The sequence below is a fragment of the Pipra filicauda genome, unplaced genomic scaffold, assembly GCF_003945595.2.
Source record: "Pipra filicauda isolate LSUMZ 115617 unplaced genomic scaffold, ASM394559v2 scaffold34_size3990699_pilon, whole genome shotgun sequence".
Classification (NCBI taxonomy): Eukaryota; Metazoa; Chordata; class Aves; order Passeriformes; family Pipridae; genus Pipra; species Pipra filicauda.
This window is the reverse complement of record NW_024104476.1, coordinates 2,413,406-2,438,935: the sequence shown is the minus strand read 5'-3', so window position 1 is coordinate 2,438,935 and position 25,530 is coordinate 2,413,406. Positions and strand designations below refer to the sequence as shown.

The following is a 25,530-nucleotide window of genomic DNA, read 5'->3' as shown; positions in this document are numbered from 1 at the left end:
ATCACATTTTTGTCCACTGATAAGCTATTCAAGTGATGTAGCAGAAAAATTAAAATACTGTGCCATATTTTCAGAAATCTAGTTAAGTGGACACACTATAACTACAGATAGCTGTTTTCACAAGCACAGGAATGGAAAAATATGGAAATATTAAACATTACTTCCTATGCAGCCTTTCTCTAAGCACATTAGAGAAGAAAGAACAATTAGAGCATACCAGAGTGTGTCCTTTTGGATGCTGTAGTTATAATGGTTTTGAAACAAACTTCTGCAAACACTGCTTTTGTGATTTTTGAATAGAGAGCAGCCCCACAGCAAAGGACCTGGGGGTCCTGGCTGATGGCAGCCAGGAGGGCCAACGGTATCCTGGGTTGCATCAAGTAAAGCATCACCAGCTGGTCAGGGGAGGTGATTGTCCCACTCAACTCTGCACTGGTGCGGCCTCACCTTTAATACTGTGTGCAGTTTTGGGCACCACAATATAAAAAAAATACAAATTTATTAGAGCATCCAAAGAAGGGCCACAAGGATGGTGAAGGGTCTGGAGGGGAAGCCGAATGAGGAGCCGATGAGGTCACTCAGTCTTCTTAGCCTGGAGAAGAGGAGACTGAGGAGAGACCTCACTGCAGTCTACAACTTCCTTGTGATGGGAAGAGGAGAGGCAGGTACCAGTCTCTTCACACTTGTGACCAATGACAGGACTCAAGGAAATGGCATGAAGCTGTGTCAGGGGAGGTTTAAGTTGTATATAAGGAAAAGGATTTTCACCCACAGCATGGCTGAGCACTGGAACAGGCTCCCCAGGGAAGTGGTCACAGCTCCAAGACTGACAGAGTTCAAGAAGCACTTGGACAATGCTCTCAAGCACATGATGTAATTCCCGGGGTTGTCTTGAGCAAGGCCAGGAGTTGGACTTGATGGTCCTTGTGTGTCCCTGCCCACTAGGTATATTCTGTGATTCCATGGTAGTTTCAAGCATAAACTGCCAAGGGAAGATGAAATTACAACTCCACAAAGGAGTCCAAGGTTATTTTTCTGAACAGTCATAAGAGAAATTGAGCCACCTTTATGTGCCACACCAAAGTAATCATATTCTGCATACGATTAAGAATCATAACACAGATCACATTCCTGTTTTGTAGCATTCTGAAAACAATATCAGTTCCTAAAGAAATTTACCCCCGATGTTTTACCTGAATTTCAAACACCCTAAGCAGACACAGTACATTATTGTCTATTCCCAACAAAAAAAAAAAAAAATCTGTAAAAACAACTCTCACTGAAAAGTTTTCAACCCTCCTATACATATACATCCACACCAAACCATCCATATTGTCACTCCACAATGCTGTCGAGAAAGGGGATTTCATTAGAAATGATAATGGATACCAGATCATCATCAATTAAAACCACAAAAGCATGAAAGCAAAAGCCCTGTAGGATACTGGGAGCTGAAAGATGTGCATATATTTCTTATATCAGTTTGAAAAATCATTCAAGAAGTGAATCAAAACAAAGAACATCTTTGAAGAATTTTATACAGATCAGTATCTAGCCATTTTACGTAAGTCAGAAACTTCCTACTATCACTACCTATTGTTACATTACCCAAAAGTTTTCTTAATGCAATGTTTTTAATGTTTTCTAAGGAAAATAAGGTTATGGAAACAACACTATCCATCTGCCTCTTGTTCTTTCAAATTCTGAAAGGTCTATTATCTGTGAAGTGTCACTGAAATTGGCTACAGCACTAGAAGTGAGATGTTTCATCAAAATTAGCAGCAAAAATTGACAGACCCACACTTAACATCATCACCAAGACAAGGGAAGCTGTAATCCACTCAAAGCAGCAGATAACTTTTTAGTCTGTACATACAGACTAGCAGACAGAACTATAACTCTGCAAGGTATTCAGCAAGAATTTCCTCATACAACCACAGGAAGGCTTGCTTGTTTTGATATTAACATTAAAGCGTATTTAAGATATTTAGTCAGTGAGGGAATATAGGCCAGCTTTATCACAAACTACTTGAATGAGATAATGAAAATCTACCACTTGGATTTCATGATTTATTTTCCAGCATTTCATTTACCCACAGAAGTTATGCAGTGATATCATATGAACTTGCACATTACTTTAGGAAACAGGGAAAATAATTCTCCCATTTTAGAGTGTTAGGGGCTAAAGTTGCCTTGGCTGAAATTGAGATTGATAAAGACAATTTAATAATAATTATTAGCGTACATTGAAATTCTGAGAAACTGAATTAACAGAACCAAGTAACATCCACAACATCATTTACTACTAATAATGCATGTTAAATAATATACAATTTTAGACACTGCAATCAACATATATTTTATGATTCAAAGTGCAAAAGTTACAGTATTTCATCTACATAGCTCTTTATGTTCCTGTATACATTTGCCTAGTGTCCCTTCTAAAGGGCTGAGAAAAAATATGGAATAAATGCTCCATATGAAATGAACAGCTCCCTTTCAGGGTGCAACACGATAACCAGCACCCCTCAGGAGAAAAATACAGACATGCTTCACCAGCCAAATGCTTTCAAGGCACTGCTTCCTCTGAGTCCCCAGCTACAGCACTGAAGAAGGCATTGCTGGCCTGACAGCAAAATTGCGAGCTCTTACCAGGTTTTTTCCTCTATTCTCCTTCAGTATTGCAATCCTGTCCACACATACACAAAGAAAAGTGCATTGCCCCTTTTACATCTTTCAGAAGTAAAGACTTGTGGGCAATAATCACTTCATGGATTGATAGAGCGCTACTGAATTTGTGTCCCACTTTACCACATTACACAAAAACATATTCAGATAAGCCAAGCTGGTTTGCTGTGTATCCAAGAGAGAACTCTGACTACCAGGGCCAGCAATGCATTAAGAGATACTCTACTATTCTCCTGAGATACCATGTATTACTCAGAATAGAGATCACAAGCAGGGAGAAATTCAAGATTCCTTAGTTAGCAAAACTCTAATTCTCTTCTTCTGGGGCAGATAAACCTACACAAGTGGCAACCCACAGGTTAGTGCAGGGTGCAACAATGTCTTCAAAAAAAGAAAATATTATTGATTCTGTGATTATGTTTTTTAAGGTTCTTGAAAATAAACTACTTTCTCCTACTAAAGCACATATACCTTGCCAACAGTTGCAATTACACATGTAGGAGCAGCCACACTCCATGGAGAATGTAGGTACACACTGGGTTTTCATGCCACCTGCTGGACAAAATCCTACTTATATCAACTCATTTCAGGGTTTGCCATTCATTCAGAAGGCTAATTTGTTACCTTAAAAAGGTAATAAATCAGTAAAGAAAATATTAGAAGAAAATAATTGTTGCAAAAGCAAACCAACTTTTAAATAAGTTTCAAATAAGTAATCAACCTCTCTTTCAATGACAGAACATACAAGAGAAGACTGGTTACAACAGACATGCCAGCTTCATCCCTTTTGCATCAAATACTATTCCTTAATGCATCAAAAAGCATTGGATCACCAATTCAACCAAGGTAGCCAGCCCTCCGATCTTCTAAGTTTTCCATAATTATGCAATAGCATAAAACAAATTTCTTTCTGAAAACAGAAGCACATCATGAGTACAATCTGTTTCTCTCATGAATATCTTTTCAACAAGGACTGAGACACACACACTAAAGTGTTCTTCCTTTTTTCAAAAGTTGCTGAGCTACTTGTCTCAGCATCTCCCCAAGGAATGCTTAACATCAAACACACAGGACTTACGCCATTTTCAATCTTAGAATTCAAAGCACGACACATCTAACTATGTTTTCAGAGAATAGGTAAAGAACCCTCTGAGTTGAGGCATTTTCTAACAGTCAGCTCAGTGGCATACTTTAGATTTTGTATATGGAAAAGGAAGCAAATTCTTAAAAAAATTCTCATGGCAAAAGAGTAACAATAGCAATTACATTTTGAATAATCCCTCTTAGATATACAGAAGTTTGATTCTCAGGTGAAATCAGTAATAGGCCAGCTGCATTTCAACGACAGATATTAAACTTTGGCATGGTGTAAGTTCTTTTTTTATTTTGAAATCACTCTGAAAAATGACACAACTAGTCTCCTTTATTTTTATTTAGAAGCACTTAATCTCAACACTTGTAATAATGCATGATTTTCTCAATGAGATAACATATTAATGTACTTTAGCTTAAAGAAGTGTAATTCTTCTTAATATCTTTTGGCTGTTTCTTACACTCTAACATTTAACACTTTCCATTACACATGCATGGTCCCACTTCTTCACAAGAGCACCCTCCTTCATTAAAGAAGGATAGTTAAGCCTTTCAACATGCAAATTAATTCAGAAGATAGTTCACCTTGCTGAAGTCTTGACTCCCCACAGACAGAAATTCCATTAGAAACCAACAAAGTAAAGAAGTCTGGAACAAAAGGGAATGTTCTCCTACTGATCACTAGTGTCAATCCCATATTTAACACATTTAACAAGCATGCCAAAAAAACATTTATTCACAGTTACAAGCTTCTGGAAAAGCACATCATGCTAGGGAAGTTTGTTCAGGATATGCTTTGGTCATGAAATTAATGAAATACAATGAGATCCAACTCCACTTCAGCTGTTGTTTAGTTCTGTTACTTAACTTGAGCTTACTGTTTCCCCTCCCTTATTTAAAGCAGGCAATCTCATAATTCAGCTTTGTTTCTTACTACCAACCTTCATCCTCTCTCAAATAGACAACCTAACAGAGGGAATTAGGAATCTATGATCAGCCAAGTGTATATTACTATGAAATTATTCCATGCATTACAAAGCCAACCATCATTTCTGAATTTAATTGACCAAATACTGTCTTCCACTGCACCACATAACTGCAGGTATTCAGCATGATCAAGTAGTTAAAAGTATTTATGAGAGAGTAGCAGTTAACTAATCTCCTGCTGATTATTATATCTTTTACTCAAGTGACATTAGGTTGACTTGAGCACTTATGTCGTTTCTTAATCTCCACACCAACCTGAAAGAAACTCCTTAATAGATGCAATGGTTCTACTGTACTATTTATTTACTAAAAATCTGACAGAATTGGATATAGACATATGCACTACAATATGGCATATTGTGGTAAAAGAGAAAAGCAAGAATACTTTCTAGCTTTACTGAGATGGTAACAATTGATGCTAAAAATCATCAGTCCACTGTGGCACTGTACAGAAGAGGGAAACAAACACGGTGACTGCACCACAGCAGTGAAGTCAGAACAATTTAAATCACCGTATATCAGGACAAGGGAGGGATTGCAGGAATACTAACAGGTAAGGTATAGTAAAAAATATCAAAGTCCACATTTCCACCTGTTCCACAGGTGGAAGTGCATTTTACAGTAAGATATCTGATTCCACATGGATGTACAAGGAGGTCTGACTAAAAACCAGAGGTACAAACACCCAGCAGCATGTGCCAAAGCCATCTGTGATAATCAATCCACTTAACGTTTCAGGTCAGTAAAACTACGTCTGATTTTAAACCTAGAAATGTAAGAGATTAGAAGCAGCAGTGTACCATCCAACACAAAAGTACTCTGCTGGATGTTCTCAAATTGAAAAATGCCTGCAGAAAAATTCTTGCTAGACACCTTTGCTTTGTGGGAAAAAAAAAAAAAAAAAAAAAAAAAAAAAAAAACAACCAACAACCCATAAAGAGAAGGAATGTTCATTCCCACCAGAGAGATTTGGATAAACTACATTTCGCCTCCGTCCTCCAGTGCCTATAAGTCAGCAGTGTCATTCAACCAGTTTGAGTCTCTTTGTTTTGACAGTTACAGCTATCATCAGAACCATGGGAGTACTTCAGCTTGAGGGATGAGAGCTATTGTTCCCACACCGTCTGCTTCCATCCTCTGCTACATTACAATCACTTCGCAAGTACCACAGGCATGAGAACATGTCAACTTACAGAGGAGGAAACTAAAATGCTACTTCATCAATTTAGAATTATGCCCTATTTAGTTATCCTTTAACATAAGAATACTACCCCACAACAAAAAAAATTATCAGAAAGGAATATGTCTCATCAGCTTCCAAAAAATTCCACCATTTCAGGCCAAACTTCCCTAGGAAGTTCAAAGAATTTAGTTATTTGCATTTCTGTTAACTGAAGCTGCCACAGCATCAGCCAAGTTTTCTACAGTGATAGAAGCACTAGGAAAAAGTTTCTACAATGATAAAAATTAAGTTTCTTGACAATATAAAGTATCATTATCAAAATTCAGGTCAGTGGAGCAGTGCCTTATCCTCTACATCATTTTTTTAATCATCCTATCCTAATTCTGCATGAGTATCAAATTCCAAAGACTGCTAAGAACAGTCAAAGAAATTGTATCTGTCTCATAAGAACACTGAATAACACCCTAACCTACTGTTACTCACCTAGGCCACACAGGGAGCATTCACTCCAAAGTTACCAGTACTCTCACTATGCCTTCAGATCCTGAATGCAGACATAAGTGTAGACAATAGTTTTCCTACACTAATAATGGTATTCCCAATGCCCATCTTATCTCGATTTATTTTAAAGTCAGAGCTGTGACCTCATCACCGTCTATAACTCCCTGAAGGGAAGTTCTAGCCAGGTGGGGGTTGGTCTCTTCTCTCGGGCACTCAGCAATAGGACAAGGGGGCACGGGCTTAAGCTCCGCCAGGGGAAATTTAAGTTGGATATCAGGAGAAAATTCTTTACAGAGAGAGTAATCAGGCATTGGAATGGGCTGCCCAGAGAGGTGGTGGATTCACCATCCCTGGAGATTTTTAAACGCAGACTGGACGTGGCCCTGAGTGCCATGATCTAGTAAATGGACTGGATTTGGACCAAGGGTTGGACTCGATGATCTCGGAGGTCTTTTCCAACCCAATCGATTCTATGATTCTATGATTCTATGAAATGAGTTTAAACTTTTATTATATTCTTCTAAGAATGGAAATCAGACCATTAAAATCAGATTTGTACATCAGCACATCTCCTGTACATGTACATTTGTACATCTCCTCAAGCAAAGAACCACCTCTTTGCAACTTGTTAATATTTTCTCATTAAATGTTAAAAACTCTGGATGAATAGGTGTTTGAATTAACATCTTAACTGATAGACAATGAATTCACAGTAAGCTGCTTTCTGTGATGGTGACCAGAAGGCAGCATTATAGGTAAATTTTCCTACATCCTTCAAAATGTCAGTCATTTTTCCAGTTTCTTCCTGCTTTCCATGTCTTTTTTAGCCTCTTTATCCCCCTACCATTTCCACATCTGTATATCTTTTAAGAAGTTGCAGAAGCTTTTGATCTAAGGCCAGAAAAGTCTACTACTATATTCCCGAGTCTTATTCCTTGTTAATCACAGATTATAATTTTGTTCACTTATCCTCTAAGCAAAGTCCAACAACAAGCTAAGAAAGCTTTATTCCCAGAAAGGCATCTAAACTTCAAGCAGTATAAACAATTACACATCGATTTCTTCTGGTCATATAGTTTATTGCCAAACACCATTACTCCTTTGTTTCTCACATGGCCAATTTTACGAGCATGAAAAGTTTGTGGCCTCACTTTTGTAACACTTCCCACTTTTCCCACTTTTTTCTTTTTAAACTACTGGCACAACAATTCTAGATGACATTTTAAGATAACCATCACTAACACCACACACAGACCCAAATATCACAGCAAACAAGAATAAGCCCTTATTTGGAGTCACTACTAACATAGTTAGTATAGTAAATATAAGTTTCCATAGTAAATAGAAGTTTCAGTTCTAGGCGTGAACCATTACATTTAACCAAGCTTACTGACCTCAACTGTGTGGGTCCTACAGACCAAACAAAAATATAAAAGAACAAGGCCTGCTCAGCTGACAACACAGGCTTAGAAAGTAATTTTAACAGCCCTAGATTCTTCATTATCACTGGTCCTAATGAGCCTTTCAGTGTTCAGGCAAAGTCTCTCATGAAGGAGGAAGACCATGTGGGAAGCCTGGAAAACAGAAGTATGGTACTTATGTGCAAAATAGGGATGTATTGCTTAGCTCCTACACATAGTTGACCTCAACTGGCTTTGTATCGTTGTCAGTATACAGAAGAGGATTATACCTTCATTCAGCTCCAATAAACTGCAATACCTCCTTTCAGTTCTAGATTACACTAGAATACATCCTGAAAGCTGGAAGATAACTGAGGCTAATGGAAAAAGACTTACTTGCTCAAAAAGTGAGAATATTTGGAAGACAAGTTGGATATGCTCACAAGATCTTTTAATGTAGGTCAGTCTTCTATGAGAGATGTTTTTCCATTTTTCTTTAACTAATGATAGTTTGCAGCATTAGCTGTGTTCTCAATTCTGAGAAACTGAAAGCTCTCCTTGGGAGGAGAGTTAACCCTGACCATCACCACATCTGTATTTTAACCACATCCAAGAATTAGCAAGACAAGCATAAGAATTAATAAAGCCATTAGTTTCAATCAGACAACTTAGGAAAGGTGTCAACATCTAGAACTCCATCAAGCAACTGAATCTACAGTTTTGTTTTAAACCCAAGTATGCCAAGACTATTTTGAAGAAATGATACAGACAAACAGAGACAAACAATGATAGAAACAAATCTATATTTGTGAAACAGAGTACCCAGTCATAGGCTTGTCAACATACTACAGTTCCACAGCTCTGGACCAGGTCTACTCCAACCTTTTGCTGTGTAAAAATATGAAGTATATAGGCACGTCTATGAAGGTAGATCTACCTAGTGGATTAGAACTGCAGTTAAGTATTTGTTAAAAGGCAAATACAAAGAAATATGAATGCAAATACATATTCATGGGTAAGAAATTAATCAAATGAAATACATAAGGGAGAACAACTCTCCAGTCTTAAAAGCTAGAAGCAACTGAAGCACAGAAAATCTGCTACCATTAATTGACAATTATAGTATTTCCTAGGAATAAAAACTTTCCATTTTAAAAAGATTTCCAGTGATTAGTCTTAGATGTTAAGCTAGTTGTAAGTCAAACAAGAATATGGTTTTCAACGCTATACAATGGCTTAGCATTCAAATAACGCCCTCAGTTCAGATTCAGTGTTTCTGAAATCCAGCTAACTATTTTGGGGAGATTTTAGAGACAGAGCCAGGATTAGTTACTTTTGCGATTTCTATCATACCTTCTTTTCCTTCTCACAAGTGCCATCCTTGTACTTGCTCATTAATTTGCAGAGTATTACTTAGCTGCTCACACATAGGCATTGAAGACCTGAATCCCTGGACAGAAAGAATTAAAACTTAAAGGAACCCAAGATGCAGGTTCCTCTTGCTCTCTAGTAAGTTTACTTAAAAATAAATTTAGCTATACTCACTAGCTATACTTACTAGATAAAACTGAATACAGGCAATTAATGATTTGAAAAATTTCCTACTATTCTAAAATAAAACTCTTAAATAAAAGCATTTTTTAAATTATGTGATTTGACCAAGCACAACTGATACTGTCATTCACTTATCTAACCAATTAGCGTTTCTAAAGTATTTGTTTTATTTGTTCACAATCATTTATTATCTACACTGTAATTTTGCAGCTTCTCAAACAACAAATGGCTGTCTTGCATCTGGGGAATAAAACACACAAAAGGGTGTTGGTGTGCTGTTTGATAACATGCAATTACTGGTAGTTAAGTTCTAATTAGCATAATTAGTTTTGAAACAGTTCTCATAATAACTGTCAAAATTATGTCAATTTAGCTGAAGTTAATGGCATATTTAACACAGACACACTCATTTTCAGTGTTATACTATTTAAAAGTAAGGAAGAGGCAAAGCCCTTTCTGAAGAGGTAGAACTGCCCTTCATAGACACTGCACATTTCTTAACATTGTTTCCTTTCAGCAATCCAACTTATAAACCAGTACTTTATATAATTACCACCCTTCATTTTCCATAAGACCAGCTGTACAAATTAACACTGATGAAATGGCAATAAAAAACAAGTAAACTAAAGTACAGATGCTTGCAAACTCAGTCTTCTGTTGTTTGGGGAAAGGTAACAATATTCTGGCAGTTTGCAGGGGGATGTGTGGTTTGAAGGGGGAGGAAATCAAGAGGTAAATCCTGAAAAAACTGAAGGAAACAGTATACTAAAAAGTAGCAAATGATTCTAGTCATACCTAGATGTTAGTTTGAGCCGCTCCCCCTGGGGCTGGGACTTAGGGTGGTTGATCCCAGGAGAGTTTCCTGCTGAGGTACCAATCGCAGCTGTTCTTTTTCGCTCCTGTGAAATTAGATATTCACAACAGCTGGAAGTTGTTGGCAGTTTTAGTTGTGTGTGAGAGCGAGAAGCTGGAGGGGTGGACGCCCCCCCCCCCTGTAACCCAGGGGGGGCCCTGTGCCCTCGCAGACCTGTCTTGGCCAGTGCTGGAGGCAGCGCATAGGAGTGTGTGTGTGTTGTGTGTAGGAGAGAATCGGAGACATGAGGGGTGGCCGGGGGGCCCCTGGGCCTCCTCGTCCTCGATTCAGCCAGGGCGGTTTCCTCGCCAGTTCTCCCCCTCCCCTGCGCAGTAGAGGCGGTCGGAGCGGACTCAGAGGCCAGCCAGGGGAGTTGCAACTATCTGTTTCCCTGGCAGGCATGCTCCTTACTGGAGCCGAGCCAAGGCCAGAGGGGCTTGGAGGTGCCACACGTGGGCTACCAAAACTGAAAGCTGCAGCAGCTAAGGAAGAGTGAGAGAGCCAAACCAGCAGGTTTTTCTGGGTAAGGACTTTTTGATGAAGACTATTTGGGGTAAAAAGAACTGAGCACAGACCCAGAGCCTGCAACCTGGAGGGTGAGAACGGAACATCTTACTCCCTAGGAGGAAACCTTCACGAAACCAGGGAGGAAGAACTCAGAGCTGACTCCCTGGACTTTTCATGATGAAGATCCAGATGATGCAAGTTGCTTCCCTTACAGCTCAGGATGAGACCTCAGCATGGAGCTGAGGGTTGGTGGGGGTGCCCGAGAACCCCTTTCCCTCATACTCCAATGAGAGAAAGACTTTTTTTCACTGTTACCCGGAAGACTTCTCCTGAACTGATGTGGGAGGGGCCAAGGGGTGGTAGGAGTATTATTAATACTGTGTATTTGTTTGCTCTTTAGGTTCTATAGTATCTATTGTGTATAGTAATAAATTGTATATATTCCCTTCCCCCATACTGAGGTGTACCTATCTGAAAATTTCTCTTCGGTGTTAAATTGTGGGGGGAAGCTTGGAGACTGGATTTTTGTGAGGGTAAAACCCCCACACTAGACAAAACATACCTTCACTGCTTAGCAGGAAAGGGCATAAGCCATTCACAAAGGCTAGTTTATACTGCTTTTTTAGTTTTGATGCTACTGGAAACTACTTCTAAGTATTCAAAGATGTTCCATTATTATTCTAAGTAAAAATTTAGTCATTTCATTGACATCTTTCACATTTACAAGAAGAAGCAGCATGCTTTTCAGAGTCTGATTTACTTCATACTGTATATTTATCTTCCACAACAGAAAGAATACCCAACCTGAGCTCAACACTTGCCATAAAGCTGAAATCACACAACCAGTCTTGACTGAATTTAAAAGCCAAGTGTATTACAATGCAAATGTTTCATTTGAGGATCTTGTTTATTATATAAATATTTCATAGAGCAAGTTACCATAAACTAGATATGAAATATGCTGTCTTAAAAAGCCCTCTGGACTGTGAGAAATCTTGCTTGTGGTATAAAGCTTTTTAATTTATATAAAACAGGTAAACAAAACTAAAGCCTTCATGCTCATTAAAGTCGGAGATTACTTTTTTTAAATTAGGAAAAAAAACCACACAGACAAACAAACAATAAATAAATAAAACCCTGAACAGGAATTTGACACTAAACCATGACAAAGCCAAAGAAAATTTACAGAAATTTTACCCAATTAATTTGATCAAATTCTTTTCCTTTCATATACACATTTATCATCATTTATCATTGCTGTCGTGCTGGACTGTCCAACTGGACTTCTGAATATTGTTATATGTTTTTCTTTAATCTTTCTAACTATTTAAAGGTGACTCAGCTTTGGTTTGCTTTTCATTTTACATATTTTTTTTTCTGTTTTTGTATATTTATATATATTCACCTTACACTAGGACTTTTCAAACCTCAGTCTCTGCTGCAGTCAATTTCAAGAGGGATTTTCACACAGAGTTCTTAGAGCGTTTCTCTTGCTGCTCTGCCAACTTTCCATAGAAAGCAGTACAGCCTTGTTCCCACTCTTGGTTGACTGTCTGACAGCATCACAGTCCTCCTCCCTAACTTTATCTTTCCCCAGACTGTCTGAATCCGACATGCCCCCTTCTTCCCCCTTCTCCATACTTCAGGGGTCTTATCTTTCCCCAGGCTGCCTGAATCTGATGTGTCCCCCCCTTTCTGAACCAGGGACCCAGGGACAGCACAGCAGAGCACCTCCCTCCCTTTCTGAACCAGGGACCCAGGGACGGCACAGCGCCGCTCCACTCCCCCCCCTTCGCCTGTCCAGCAAAACTCCGGAGGCCACGTGGCGCACCTCCTCCTGGTCCTCTTCTCATCACCCCCCCTCTCCCTCCTGGCAGCCAAGCAATGCAGCTGCTTCCCTAGTGTTATAGGTTAGAAATTCAGGAGAATTTTTCTTCCCCTGCTCTACTCCAAGAAAAACGGAGTGAGTGGGGGGAAGGGAGTCAATTAGCTTTACAAAAAATCTGGCTGAATTCCTGGCTAATGGCCCATCAGAGGCTGGGGGGTGGCTGGCTCTGCTCGGAGAGGGGAGAGTCAGACAGAGGGCGGGGTCTGCGTGCAGGCATTTGGAGAGAAGGCCCAGAAGCCTGTTTGTCTGGCTTCCCATCCTGATCAGCCCTGACTGCTGGCTTCAACTTGCCTGGGAGCTGTCTTTTGTCTCCAGCCCAGACCTGCTGTGCTTTCATCGGAGAGTCTCTGTGCTCGCTGGGAGAAAAGGAGGAGCTTTTTGGGGTGCCATCAACTGAGAACCACAAGAACTGCAGGCCCTGCACCTCCAGCGATCCAACAGCGCCCCCCGCAGGCCTCGATTAGGACTGCGCTAAAGGACAGAGAAGTATTCAGTCAGACCTTTTTCTTCTAGGACTACTGTATAGTTTTTTTGTGTTCCGTTACTGGTTTTGCCAACATACATATATCTTTTAATAAAAGGTTGTTATTTCTTCTGGTTTTTCCACACTTCCTCAATTAAAGCCCCTTAATTTCGAATTTACAATTGCTGAGAGAGAGGAGTTTGGTCTATCTTATAACTCATCCTCTTTAGCAAACATCCCAGTCTCCTCAGACTGAGACACCTAGATAGAAAAAGAGAGAAAGAGAGAAAGAGAGAAAAAGACTCCAACTCCCCCCTAAGATCCGTTTCCTCAATAAACACACCCACTCTCTTACTTAAAATACACCGGTTTTGAGTCTTACCGGGATCCATGTACGTAGCTTAACATTGCTGCAGTCTTAAAGTTACCAGCCGGTCCTTCCATTGTTTCTCTTTGTTCCACATCCGTCTATACCAGGTTTCTTGCCGCAACAGACCCAAAAACAGGCACCAAGTCCCTGAACTGCCAAAAATAGGCGGGTGCGCTTTTCAAGGACAATAGTACCTTCTCCTGGGGCCGATGGGCTTAGGTTTCCCGGGTTTCAGCACCAAAACTGTGGGAAACATCCCTCTCTTTAAATTTAGAAAGATGGCATAAACTTAGGGAACAAAGAAACAAGGAAGAATTTATTCAACGTGTTGGGTCTTTCTCACACAGAGTTTCCAGGGAAAAAGACCCCTTCAGTTTAAATTCCATATATTTTATAGTTTCACAAAATCCCACCCTTTTCAGGTAAGTTTTAATGTATTCATTTTTACCTAAAAAGGTTTCTTTTCTCTGAAAGGGGGTTTTCGCTTTATCCCAACTGGCTGCAAGCCATCCCCTGTCAAAGGTGATGGATCTTCCTTTGTTATTAGCCCAAAGCGAAGAAGAACCTTGTGTACAAAATGGCCCTAAAAGATTAAATTTTAAGAATTTTCTCATTTCCCTTATCCCGCCAAAACAGACCCTGATACCCAACTTCAGGTCTTGGAACTTGGATATCTTACAACTTCACAATACACCTATTTATATAAAAAAACTCCATATTTTTATTTCTCATATCAGCTTACTACAAGAGATTAACAAAATTGGTTTTATTTCCATTTATTTTGAACTATTCTCCAAAAATTATGCTAGCAGTAATAAAAATAGACAAATCACAACATTACATTAATAAATGGCATTTGTAAATACTTGTGGAGTGGCAGGGGGCTAGCAGAGAACAGGAGAATTACTCCTAAACTTTGGACACTGAATGAGGCAGCAACTCCGAGTCGCCTCCCAGACAACTTCAGCAGAAAATAAGCACTTTCAGAGGCCAATCCATCCTACTATGAAAGAGATGCCTGAACTCAGGCAAGAGGACTGTCAGCCTACAGTGCAAGGAGAGTAAGACAAACAATCTCTTCCACAGTTTCCCTACACTCCTGCAGAACTCAACACTGAGACACACACTGAATTGCCTTCCAGGAGCATGTATTACTCTCCACTAACTGCATAGATAGGAAGAGACTGACCAAAACAACATGACCTGTGAAAACATCCTGAGAACCACTCCACACCTCAGCTTCCCATTTCTATTTAGTGTTGAAGATGTTCTGTATCATTTTCTTAATGTTTTTAATTCCCCATTAATACTCTCTGCAGACTCCCATTATCTGTGTCACCACCACAGAAACTGTTGTGGACGGCCCAAAATGCTCATGCCAGAAATTGAAGAGTAACAAGACTATCACTTGGCTATCTCTGAATTAAAAGCCCACATCAAATCCAATACACTGCCCATTCATCTGAAAATTAGCCTTCCCTACACATCTTTAACCCAGTTATATGGGTCTACATGGAAACCGTATTTTTAATTTATAGTGAGTGAATCATGCACAGCTATTGAACTCCATCTAAAGCAACACCTGTGGCCCATTTTTAATCAACATTTTGTAAGTCACTTAAAAATCTATAGTTTCCAACAGGAAGGTTTTATATCTGCGCCCCAGTAAGTGGTTTTGTTCTTACAAATTATTGACAGAAGAAGGGAAAATGTCTTTTGTACCCTGTTTGCAATTGCACTAGACACTAGCATGTGTCTTGACCTGTTGGCTCACCATTCTTGTCTATATTGGCACATAATCACTGCTCAGTCAGGTCCACATCAGCTGAGTATCAATCTCAGCAAGAATGACCACTCCTAGAAGAGGAACTAATATCATTTTTCACAAGTGAAACAATACACTTAAAATAATTTCAGCTCAGACTGTGAACAGCTACAGAAAATTCTTCATACAAATCTCTTCTATGTAACTTTGTCCTAAATATAATTAAAAACTCCCCTTAGTAGAACGTAAGAATAGACCTGCCATATTCAACTCTGTCAAATCACAGCATCAAGTAAAGAAAAAAAAAAAAGCAAGGAAGAGGAGTGATCCCTAACTTATGGCCCCTTTTAAGCAAAGGCCAGAGTCTTTCAGAAGCCTGACAGCAATGTATTTGTCAAAAAAGGCTTGAGAAGAGCTCTGGCTATGTGACATTAACATTAACCTCCTCAGGAGGCAAGTCTGATCAGCAGTTCCAGATAAGAAATAAATACTTCCGAGGAACCTGCATCTCCGCCCTGTGCACAAGCTGCTCAGATCTGCTTAGACGGCTCTTGCCTGGTTTTGCACCAGCATGAAAGAAACTGCAGTCAGGCACAGATAAAAGATGTGGAGGAACAGGAAGGAAGAAGTCTGTGGCAGACAGATATGCCAAAAAACTAGACGGGTGATGAGTGAAAGGTCCTTAAGGAAGCCTGGCTCACTGAATTTTTCATTAGTCCATTGTTTTATGACCATTTAAAATACTTTCTGTCAAAATGCTGCTGCATCTTCCTCTTCCTATAGTTTAAGCATCACACCAAAACAAAAGCACAATATTGATAGCAGCATGTCACCTAATAATTGTGCACACAGAAATAGAATCAAATAGCAACATGTAGTGGTTTGGACTTTGTTTTCCTCCGGAGGCTAAGAAAAGTGGTAGACCCCAAGGGGTGGAAACCCCTGGAAGTTTTGAAGTTCTGCCCAATGGGCGCTCCTGCAAAAATGTCAACATTCCACAAGCTCACCGGAAGAGATGAGTTGTAGTTTTTTGGTTGTTGTGGAGAGGTGGCCATGTTGTAGAGCCACGAGGTAGGGGCTCTGAGCCCCTTGGGACCTCTGGTCCCCTCCCAGCCCCGGCTGGGAGTTATGCTGGGAGATGTTTTTCTCCATGGGCGCAGAGCAGCAGCCGGCACTGACCAGAGAAATGGTGGCAGAGAGCCAGGACAGATAAGACCTGAACCGGAGGAGCAGCAGAAACAACATGCAGCACCGCAGAGAAGACTCCTGGAAAGGGAGAGAGAGAGAGCCAGCAGCTGAGAGACAGAGTTCTGGGGGTAAGACTGATACCAGACCCCCCAAAACTCCTTTGAGATCCCTCTGAGAAAAGAGGGACATGGACTCCTATTAAGGAGAAGAGTTTTAGACATGCAGCACTGGAGAGAGAGAGAGAGGAGCTAAGAAGCTCAAAAGATGTCCCGGAGCTGGACCGGGACGGCCAGATGGAATGCAGAGGGGGGTGACCTTGGCTCCCCCTCACACTGCTGCCACGGTGGCAGCCTGAGAGACAGGGCACAGAGGCCCTGCAAGGAGCTTGAGTCTCCTGGAGATACCAGACCGTCACGAAGACCCCCCTGTGTCTTCGTGATATGACGTGGTGAAACGACCTTGTCTGGGGTTACGAAGCCCACGGAAGACCCCTTTGCCTGCGTCAAGGGGGCCGAGGGAGCTTGGATATCTCCCTCGTGAGTGCTGGCAGAAAGCCAGCCACAGCTGCTGCATGCATGAGATGAGGAGAACCTGCTGCCTTAGAAGATGCTGCTGCTTAAGTCCTTCTTTCCCTCCTGGACTTTTATTTGGAGGAGAGATCTGATCCATTGTAAATACTATATGTCATGGTAGAGACAGTTGTGATCATGTGTATAATGTGATATGGTATTTATTTGTACAGTCATTGTAATATATTCCCTTTCCCCCACTTTGAGTCTGGCGTGTTTTGCCTGGAAAAATCCATCTCACATTAGGTTGAGATGGGGGAGGGGGCTTAGACTAGGGAATTGGATTTTGGGGCTATCTCAAACCATGACACAACAGCACTTTTTAGACTTAGTTAATTTGGAAGAAATTATTTTTTATTCCCAAATACAAAAAAGAAGGAAAAAATGTACAGTTTTCATGCAATTTAAATTGATTTCTGAGTATTCACCTATTTTCTTTTTCATTTTAATTTCACATAATCCAAATCTTTCCTTCAAAATAAACAATGTTTCTACTAATAGACTAAACAAAAAAATACACAGGATGATATACTAGGGTTCAAAGCATACAAGATCCAATAGAATCAACTCTTTCTATTAAGTGTGGAGTCCAATAAATCATATCTGCCCCAAAGAGGCACAAACAGCACCACCACCACCAGAAACCAGGACTAGGTTTATAGGTGAAAATTTGTTGCCTTTGAAGTAAAATACTATTTCAGACAGATCACGGAGAAAACAGCCATCTACATATCAATGTGATAAGAAAAACTGTCATGGTGCTATCTGTTCAGCATTGGCTGACCACAGCTGCCTTCAACCTGAATATTGCATTAAAAAAAAAAATCTAAAACAAACCACAAAACAAGCTTCCCATAGAAAGCAGACACGGATCAACAAGGTTTTAACAACCACCCCAAAGGCAGGAGGGGGGGAGGCAAAACGTTAATAATTCTTTTTCTTTTTTTATATAGCAAGAAATATATTAAAGTCTTTGAAGAAAAGTATAGGCTAGTACACAGACTCCCACATTCAATTTCAACACTTCTTAAGATATTAACATGCAGAAGCACAAAGCAGTAAAATGGATGCTTGAAAACAAAAAGCTGGAAGTTCAAGTGTATGACACATCTCTTCCCCTTTCTCTCTTATCATTTTATCCAAAATTTTTAATTAAGCTCATGCTTCATACACCTATGTCCTCCTAAGGACAGAGTACTGCAGGAAGTAGAAAGACATTGATAGAAAAGAATGTTCAGGAGAAAGCAATAGAAGACAGCTGTCCTGTTTAAAATAGTATGCCTTTTTTCAATGAAAGAAACCATTTACATGCAAACACCTATATTAATGAAACATTCAGCTCAGACTTTATGTAGAATCAGTAACCCAATTCAGAGTTACTGCTACCATAAATGTTACTCAGCTGCACTCAACATACTAAGTAATGTCATATGCACACATGCATTAGATATTTTAAAAATGCTGCTTAAGGAGGAGAGGTTGGTCTGGAAATAAACTTCTGCTTTGATATCCATTCCCCCACTAATAGATACAAAGTTGTTGGTTTTTTTTTGGTACATTTCTAGCTTTGAAAAGAATTACTCACCAAACTAGCAGTAAGTGAAGGTGCTGACTGTCCAAGTGTTTGGTAGCGCATGCGAACAAGATTTGAGGTTTCTATAGGTTGCCACAGCTGCTGTCCAGTTGCACTGGGAAGCAAATACTTGCCTGTCAAGTTAAGAAAGAGTGAGTTAAAAAGAGGAGACATTTCAGATGAGGCAATACAATGGACAAAATTTACTATAATGCTCTTGCCACCCTAAAACACTACAGCCCTGATCACAGGTGATTTCATCAGAACAGAATTCCTACTACTCACTTCCTAGTCCTTCACATCACCCTTCCACAAGCTACAATTTCATAGGCAAATTCATGTCTTCAGTATTCTCACAACTGTACCTTTTCCTACATAGAAGCACAATTAAAGATACAACAGATACAAATATCTAGAATGGTGGTTCTGAACCAAAGAAACCTAAATTCTGAAAGCTAGTTAAACAAAAAGAAACCTAAATTCTGAAAGCTAGTTAAACAAAAATTAAAAAAAAAATAATAAATAAAAATATGCCTCTATCTACCCCTTTAAGGAATGATGTTCTATGTCTAAGGGACAAAGTGAGGTTTATTGGAATAAGACACTTATTATGTGGATAACAATTACACCACTATGTGAGCGAGGACTATTCTGCTTCTCTTCCAAAATTCCTTACAATCTACCCAATAGATATCACTCAATTCCCAAGAAAGTATCTTTACCCAGTGTCCCAAACTAGCGGAGATCACCAAGGTCCAGACCAGCTATTCCTCAGGAGTGCTCACATGGGGCTCTCGGGGAGCAGTGGATGTAACCCCCCCCAGGTGCCTGCCTGTGCTCACCACTTACTGTGGGAAGGAAAGCTCAGGCCATAGAAGGCCAGATCCCCAGTCAGAGCACTGCCACTCAGTATGGACAGTGTCCCCACAGGTACTAATTAGGCAGACCACATCTCCAGCTCATGAAGTCCCTGAGCTACCAACAAGCAGCAAGAATATTCAGGGAATTATATTAAGAGGACAAGCACATTCTGCTTACTTTCAGCCACTGTCAAGAAACAGGACAAGAGGCTATATACTGTCTTGGCAATATGTCCACCTTAAATTCTTAGTTATCTCTGAAAATGATGCAAAAGTGAGACAATCACACTACTAAACCGACTGACTTCTCTTAGAAGACCAACAAGGTGATGCAAAGCAACAATTCAAAAGACTTTCTATTTTTAATCAAATCTAGGTTCAAAAACACAATGCAAGGTTTTGACTGAACAGATCAAATGAAAAACATCACCAGGCCACATGGCCTAAACATTTGTTTCTTGAAATCACTAATTCCCACCTCATTAATCTTGTCACCTCAGACAACTATGGAGTGGGTATGTGTGTAACCATTGACAAAGGATTTGTACTCTGATAGACAAGTACAGGTTTGCCAGGAAATCAAGATGCCTCAGCTCCATAACCTTATTTTTAACAGTAGATCTACAGAGAGTTGCTGAGATCTCTGGAAGTGATTGTCTTGGGAGCTAGAGAGTTCCCATCAGCAGCCCACGATAGTCTTTAACACTTCCCAATAAGTCTTCAAAATGTGCTATTGTTCTTTGTTAAACTGGTAAAGCAGAACCCATAAACATTTTTTCATCCAATTGGCTAACAGCCTGCCCAAGACTAGAAGAAAACCATACAATAAAGCTGTGGTTTCTTACCCAATTATCTAGGATAACATTTCCAAAAACTGGAAAACCTGAATTAATTTCCCATCTGCTCTCTCTGCCTGTTTCTATCAAATTCAGGTTCCCTTTCTATATAGGCTTCCATCATCCTCAACTAAAAGGATGCCATAAAAAGCTTAACGCACTGATGTACGCAACAAACACATCTTTGATATTCCACTAATGTCAATCCTGAAATATACCAGTATGACATATACAGTCAGAGAGAGATTTATATCTATGACCTCAAAAGATTAATTCCTTCTCCTCTGGACAGCAAAAAGAGAATTAAAAAGTGCGTGCAAAAAACTAAGTTGTACAAATTTTCCATTTAAATGGGTGTGTTTTATTTCTTTAATGTTTTCCACATTGAAAAATATCCTGGGATAAAACCAGACATTTCCTAGTGCTAGTTTTCCAGATTACAAAATTTTAAGGAAAAAACAGGTGTTTTTTAATAAAGTTTTTCTAAAACTGGGGAACATCATCACTCTTTGGTTAAACAATGTACTTCTTCATAGAATGTTGCAGTTTAGGAATGGTATTGTACTCCCACTAAAAAGAAAACCACAAGTCACTCCCCTCCCTCTTCAGTAGGAGATACACAAGGCAGAAATTACAGTCTGAGACAAGAATTTACTGAAAACAGCAATAAGAAAATTAACAGTAACAGCAACAATACTAATAGCAAAAATGTACAAAGAGAGTGTGATTTACATGCAAGAATTCTCACCAAGCCCAGGACAATGAAAAACAATTGCAGACAGACCCTCCACTTGCCATGCCTTCCCTATGACTGAAAAGGAACTCTTTTTCCCTCGGAATTGAGAGAAAGAGTCCCTTTCCACAACACCCTGGCAATGATGTAAGATGGTATTGAATAACATTCGGGTCTTGGCCACACCCACTCAGCACTGCAAACTGCAGCCTAGAACTCCTGTGCTACAGCGATCCCACCGGCTCAGCCTCCCTGGGCAGCTGGGACTACATGTGTGTCACTATGCCCAGCTACTGTAAAAAAAAAATTAACTCTGTCCTGGCTGGAACTAGGACACAGGGGTTTAAAACTAGTCTCAAAATCCATTGTCAGACACTAGGCCTTTCCCAGACTGCATTAATTTCCATTTCAGATGAATCCCACTGAGCTTCCCAAGAAAAAAAGGCAATCATTTGTATTTTGTCCATACACTAAGACAGTTTTGTTTAAGTTTTGACCCCAAGCCAAAAAGATTTAAATAACAAGACAGTTTAGTCTAGAAGGAGAAAGGTACGTGAGAAATAAGTGCTGTTATTAATGCTTGTACTTCCTTGTTGTTTTAAATGTGCACCACATGAAGAGCCAATATTGTGATTCCTATTCACATCAGTCCCTCAGAGCATTCTGTACCTTATCAGGTGTAGGGCATCTCTAACAGCCACCTTTACTATTTGTCCTTTACAGTAATCTGTATTTTACTCAGTTTTTATCTTGCTCAAATATCTGAAAGAAAGGCTAAGATATCTTGGTCCAGAGGCTAGAGGAGAGGCAATCCTACTGTTTATGACAAAATCTTGTACTAAGCCCTTCCTTCAACTGTAAGATTTTGCCTGACTGACAGGAAAGTAGAGCAGAATAACTCAGCATCAAGGTCAGTGTCGCCACTGTAAGAATTAACTTAATATTTCATTATTTGTCTTGCATGATTAACATCTAGAAATATTTAAAATAATGTTAGGGGGTCTGTTGAAGAGCTAATTAGGCAGTAAACACAATCAAAATTGCCAATGAAATCATGAGCGTGTGTGATGCTGAAATGACCTCTCACTTCTTTACCACAAACAGGAGCCTTGAAACTACAGCAGTTTTCACAACATACTGAAATTAAGGCAAGCAGACAGTCCAGAACTCCAATTCTTCTTTTCAAAGTACACAGGCTATTAAACACAGAAACAGCATATAATAAGTATGTTTTCTACAGAAGCAAAAATAGCCTTGGCTTAGACAAAATGATCGTAACAGATAAATGTCTTATGTGGGAATAACGCTAATCTTTATGCAGAGAGATACTAGGAGGAGAACAGCCAGCTGCAACAAAATATCTGGAAAATAACAGTAGTACTTTTAATACTGTGCCTCTCAAAAAAAGAAAAGTTGGGCATACTTTACAGGACTGGAATAAAAATGGTTTTCCATTTTCAAGATTGAACATCAATATTTTCTACAGAAAAAAAACTTCTTCCTAGTTAGGACAACTGAGACCAGTTCATCATGGTATGGGTGTAACCCAAAACTGTGTATTCTGTAGCCTTCCACGCCATTTCCCAGAAACTGTTATCAATAGAGCATTTACACCCTCTGCCCAGAGCAGCCTGACTCCTCAGGCTATAACTAGGCATTAAGAGGCCTGCGAGATAGGAAGATGCTCCTGTCCTCACACCCTTTTATGGAATTCCCCGCTCTGAGGGAAGGACTGAGCATTCCTGCCTGAACTGGAGAATATATAAACTTGGAGTTTTGGAACCTTTTTTCCACTCGTGGGATCCAGAGGAAGACTGCAGCTCACCGCTCTCAACCAGACTGAGACCACCACCCTCAACTGGACTGCAATCACCACTTTTGACCAGACTGCAACAGCTCTCCCACCAACAGGTTTTTCCCCTCACCTTTTCCTTTGGACTCAGGGGGCCCAAAGAACACCACTCTGTTCATGCCCCAGGTGCTGGGTTATATATTTGGGTTTTGTGGGTTAAAACCAATTGTTTGTCTGTATAATTGTACTTATTGTATTATTTTATTAAATTGTTATTCTGACTTATAATCTCTCTTTTGAATTGAGTTCATTTCCCCTGCTGGTTTACCTTTAAACCAGCACACTTCCAAAATTCAGTTTGCTTTTCTGAAGGGATTAGGGTACCACTGAACTCAACTACTATACAATGAAACAATCCCTGTCCACAGTGAGCTAGTCAGCAACTCTCCCTGGATTCTTCCATTAAAAAAAAAAAAATCCCCTCAGACTATCCACTCCTCCTTTCCTGCCATTATAGTACTCCTTTTTTCCTGCTACAGTTTCACTCATAGTTGTATGCATTTACCCCTTTATTTTTAATAACCCCTTGAATTTACACAAATCCACAGCTTCCCTTGTTGTTAAGTGATTTAAATATCAGTATTACACATAAAACTTGAGCTCAAATGCATTATTGATTTTCACACTGCATTCATTTCTGCCTTCAAGATTAATGCTCCAAGCAGCTATTTTCCTTTTTGAGTGAACTGACTTGTGAGGGACAGAGAGGAAGGCTTCAACTTCACTTCATCCCTTCCATCTGAATTAAGATACTTAATTCAGTATTTTGACCCATATACAGCACATAATACTGCCAGCATCCAGACCATTGCCACACTGTTAGTAATTTTCATACTACTCTCATCAGGAATTGATACAGATGAGTAATATCCTGATACAGGCTCCTTACTGCTGCCCTCTTCAATCCCAAAATAGTCTTTGGCTTCCTCCCCCGCTTCCTCTGCAGAGGCTTTGCTAGTATCTTTACCACCCTTCCTGTAGCCTGAAACTACCAAGATAGCCTAAAGTCTGTAATCAATGCCATCGCTTTCCATATCTGAATGCAATCCTTGTTAGTCCAGCACATTTATCAAAATGTATTTCAATGAAAGGTGACTTAAGTTGATTACATAACGGTAATAAATTAGCATTACTTAATAGTATTACCTCATTGTTGGTGAACACAGGTAATACATCACTGCAGTTCAGTGTCATCTTCCCCTTGAACTTGTCTCTCCTATGTCTAGCTTTCTTTGCACTGGATATTTGTAGAAGGTCCAAGTAGAATCTTTGTTACTTCTTACTTCTACTGCATTCAGTGTGTGCATATTCATTGTATGCTTTACTGTATAAGGCCAAAAGAGACTAAAATCCACATACAATTCCTCAAATATCAGTCAAAAAAGGCGGGCTTTGCTTTATTCTAAATTGAAAAATCTTTCCACTGCTGAGGTATTACTCTCCTTCCTCCGTCCCTCTCAAATATCAATAGGATGGCTTAAGTCTAATACCTAGAAATCTTCCATTTTCAGTTAAAATTTAAAAATAACTTTGTCTCAAATGTTCAGCACCCTGATAATTAAACAATTAAATATGACTGAGAAAATCTTCTGGCATCTAAGCAAGGTTTTGCCTTTACAGAAATAAAGCAAATAATTCACATTAGCTGTAATTGGAAAGTAAAAGAAGAGTGGATGAATTTAAAATCATCACTAGGAAACTTTACAATATTTTCCCTTAGTATATTGTGGCTGCATCAAACCACTTAAATTTCAAATGACTACCAGTATGCAAAAAAAAAAAAAAGGGTTACCATTTTATTAATGCCTCATTTATTGCCCAGAACTTAAAGAAAATGAGCATGTTTTGCATATTACTCAGCTACACCTGGTTGAAGCTAATAAACAATGTGAATTTCCCAGTCTGATGCGGGAAGTGAAATTTTTCTTTCAACCAGTCTATCCCCTAAACATAATACTATTCAGGTAAGACTGTAGTTATAATTGACTAAAATATAATTTCTTTTGTTACTGTACAAGAAGCCTTTGCAAAAAAATCCTATTGTGCTCACAATAGTTTTTTCACTTTTCGATGTACTACAAAATCTCCCAAAATGCTCTATTTTGGTTTCACTTTCTAAAATTAGACTAAGAAGTGATGCTCTCAGGGCTTGTGGTGTGATTCTTGGGGTTGTCCTGTGCAGGACCAAGAGCTGGACTTGATGATCCTCATGGACTCCTTCCAACACCGGATATTCTGTGATTCTTTGATTCTCTCTGGCCATGCATGAAATAAATGTGGCCCACTAAAGGCAAAAATTTGGGGTGAGATTCTGAACTTAAAAAAAATGGCAGCAGTAGATCTATCTTAAAATTTCATCAATATCGGTGGAACTGGAACTGGAAAAGGGCACATCCAGTTTGGGACCACAAATTAGTAGGATGCAGTAGTATCCAAAAATACATATATATAAAAAGAAAATCAAGCTTCCATTAACTGCAATGGGATTCAGAATCACGATTGTTTGCAAGTCAATTACCAAGAATAAGTCATCACATACAGTTAGATTTTATCACAGAAACAAATACCATTTTCACACTTGGAACAAAATTTCTCTCACTGAAAGTCACGTAAAAGACAATACAGAATTTTGCTGATATGAAAATTACTCAGAGTTCCTTTGTGTCTC

General features: G+C 39.4%; 1 protein-coding gene across 3 annotated transcripts in view; it reads right to left on the bottom strand.

The window, feature by feature from the left end:
* MAST4 (microtubule associated serine/threonine kinase family member 4) overlaps positions 1–25,530 on the bottom strand; it is a 293,188-nt gene that overhangs the window by 197,879 nt on the left and 69,779 nt on the right. For 2 of the 3 annotated variants that reach the window (XM_027732346.2, XM_039384378.1), the window contains exon 3: positions 18,594–18,715. In XM_027732346.2, the coding sequence (XP_027588147.2) occupies positions 18,594–18,715 (122 nt within the window). Of the gene's footprint in view, positions 1–18,593; positions 18,716–25,530 lie in introns of those variants that run through there. The other variant, XM_039384380.1, reaches the window with a different exon arrangement.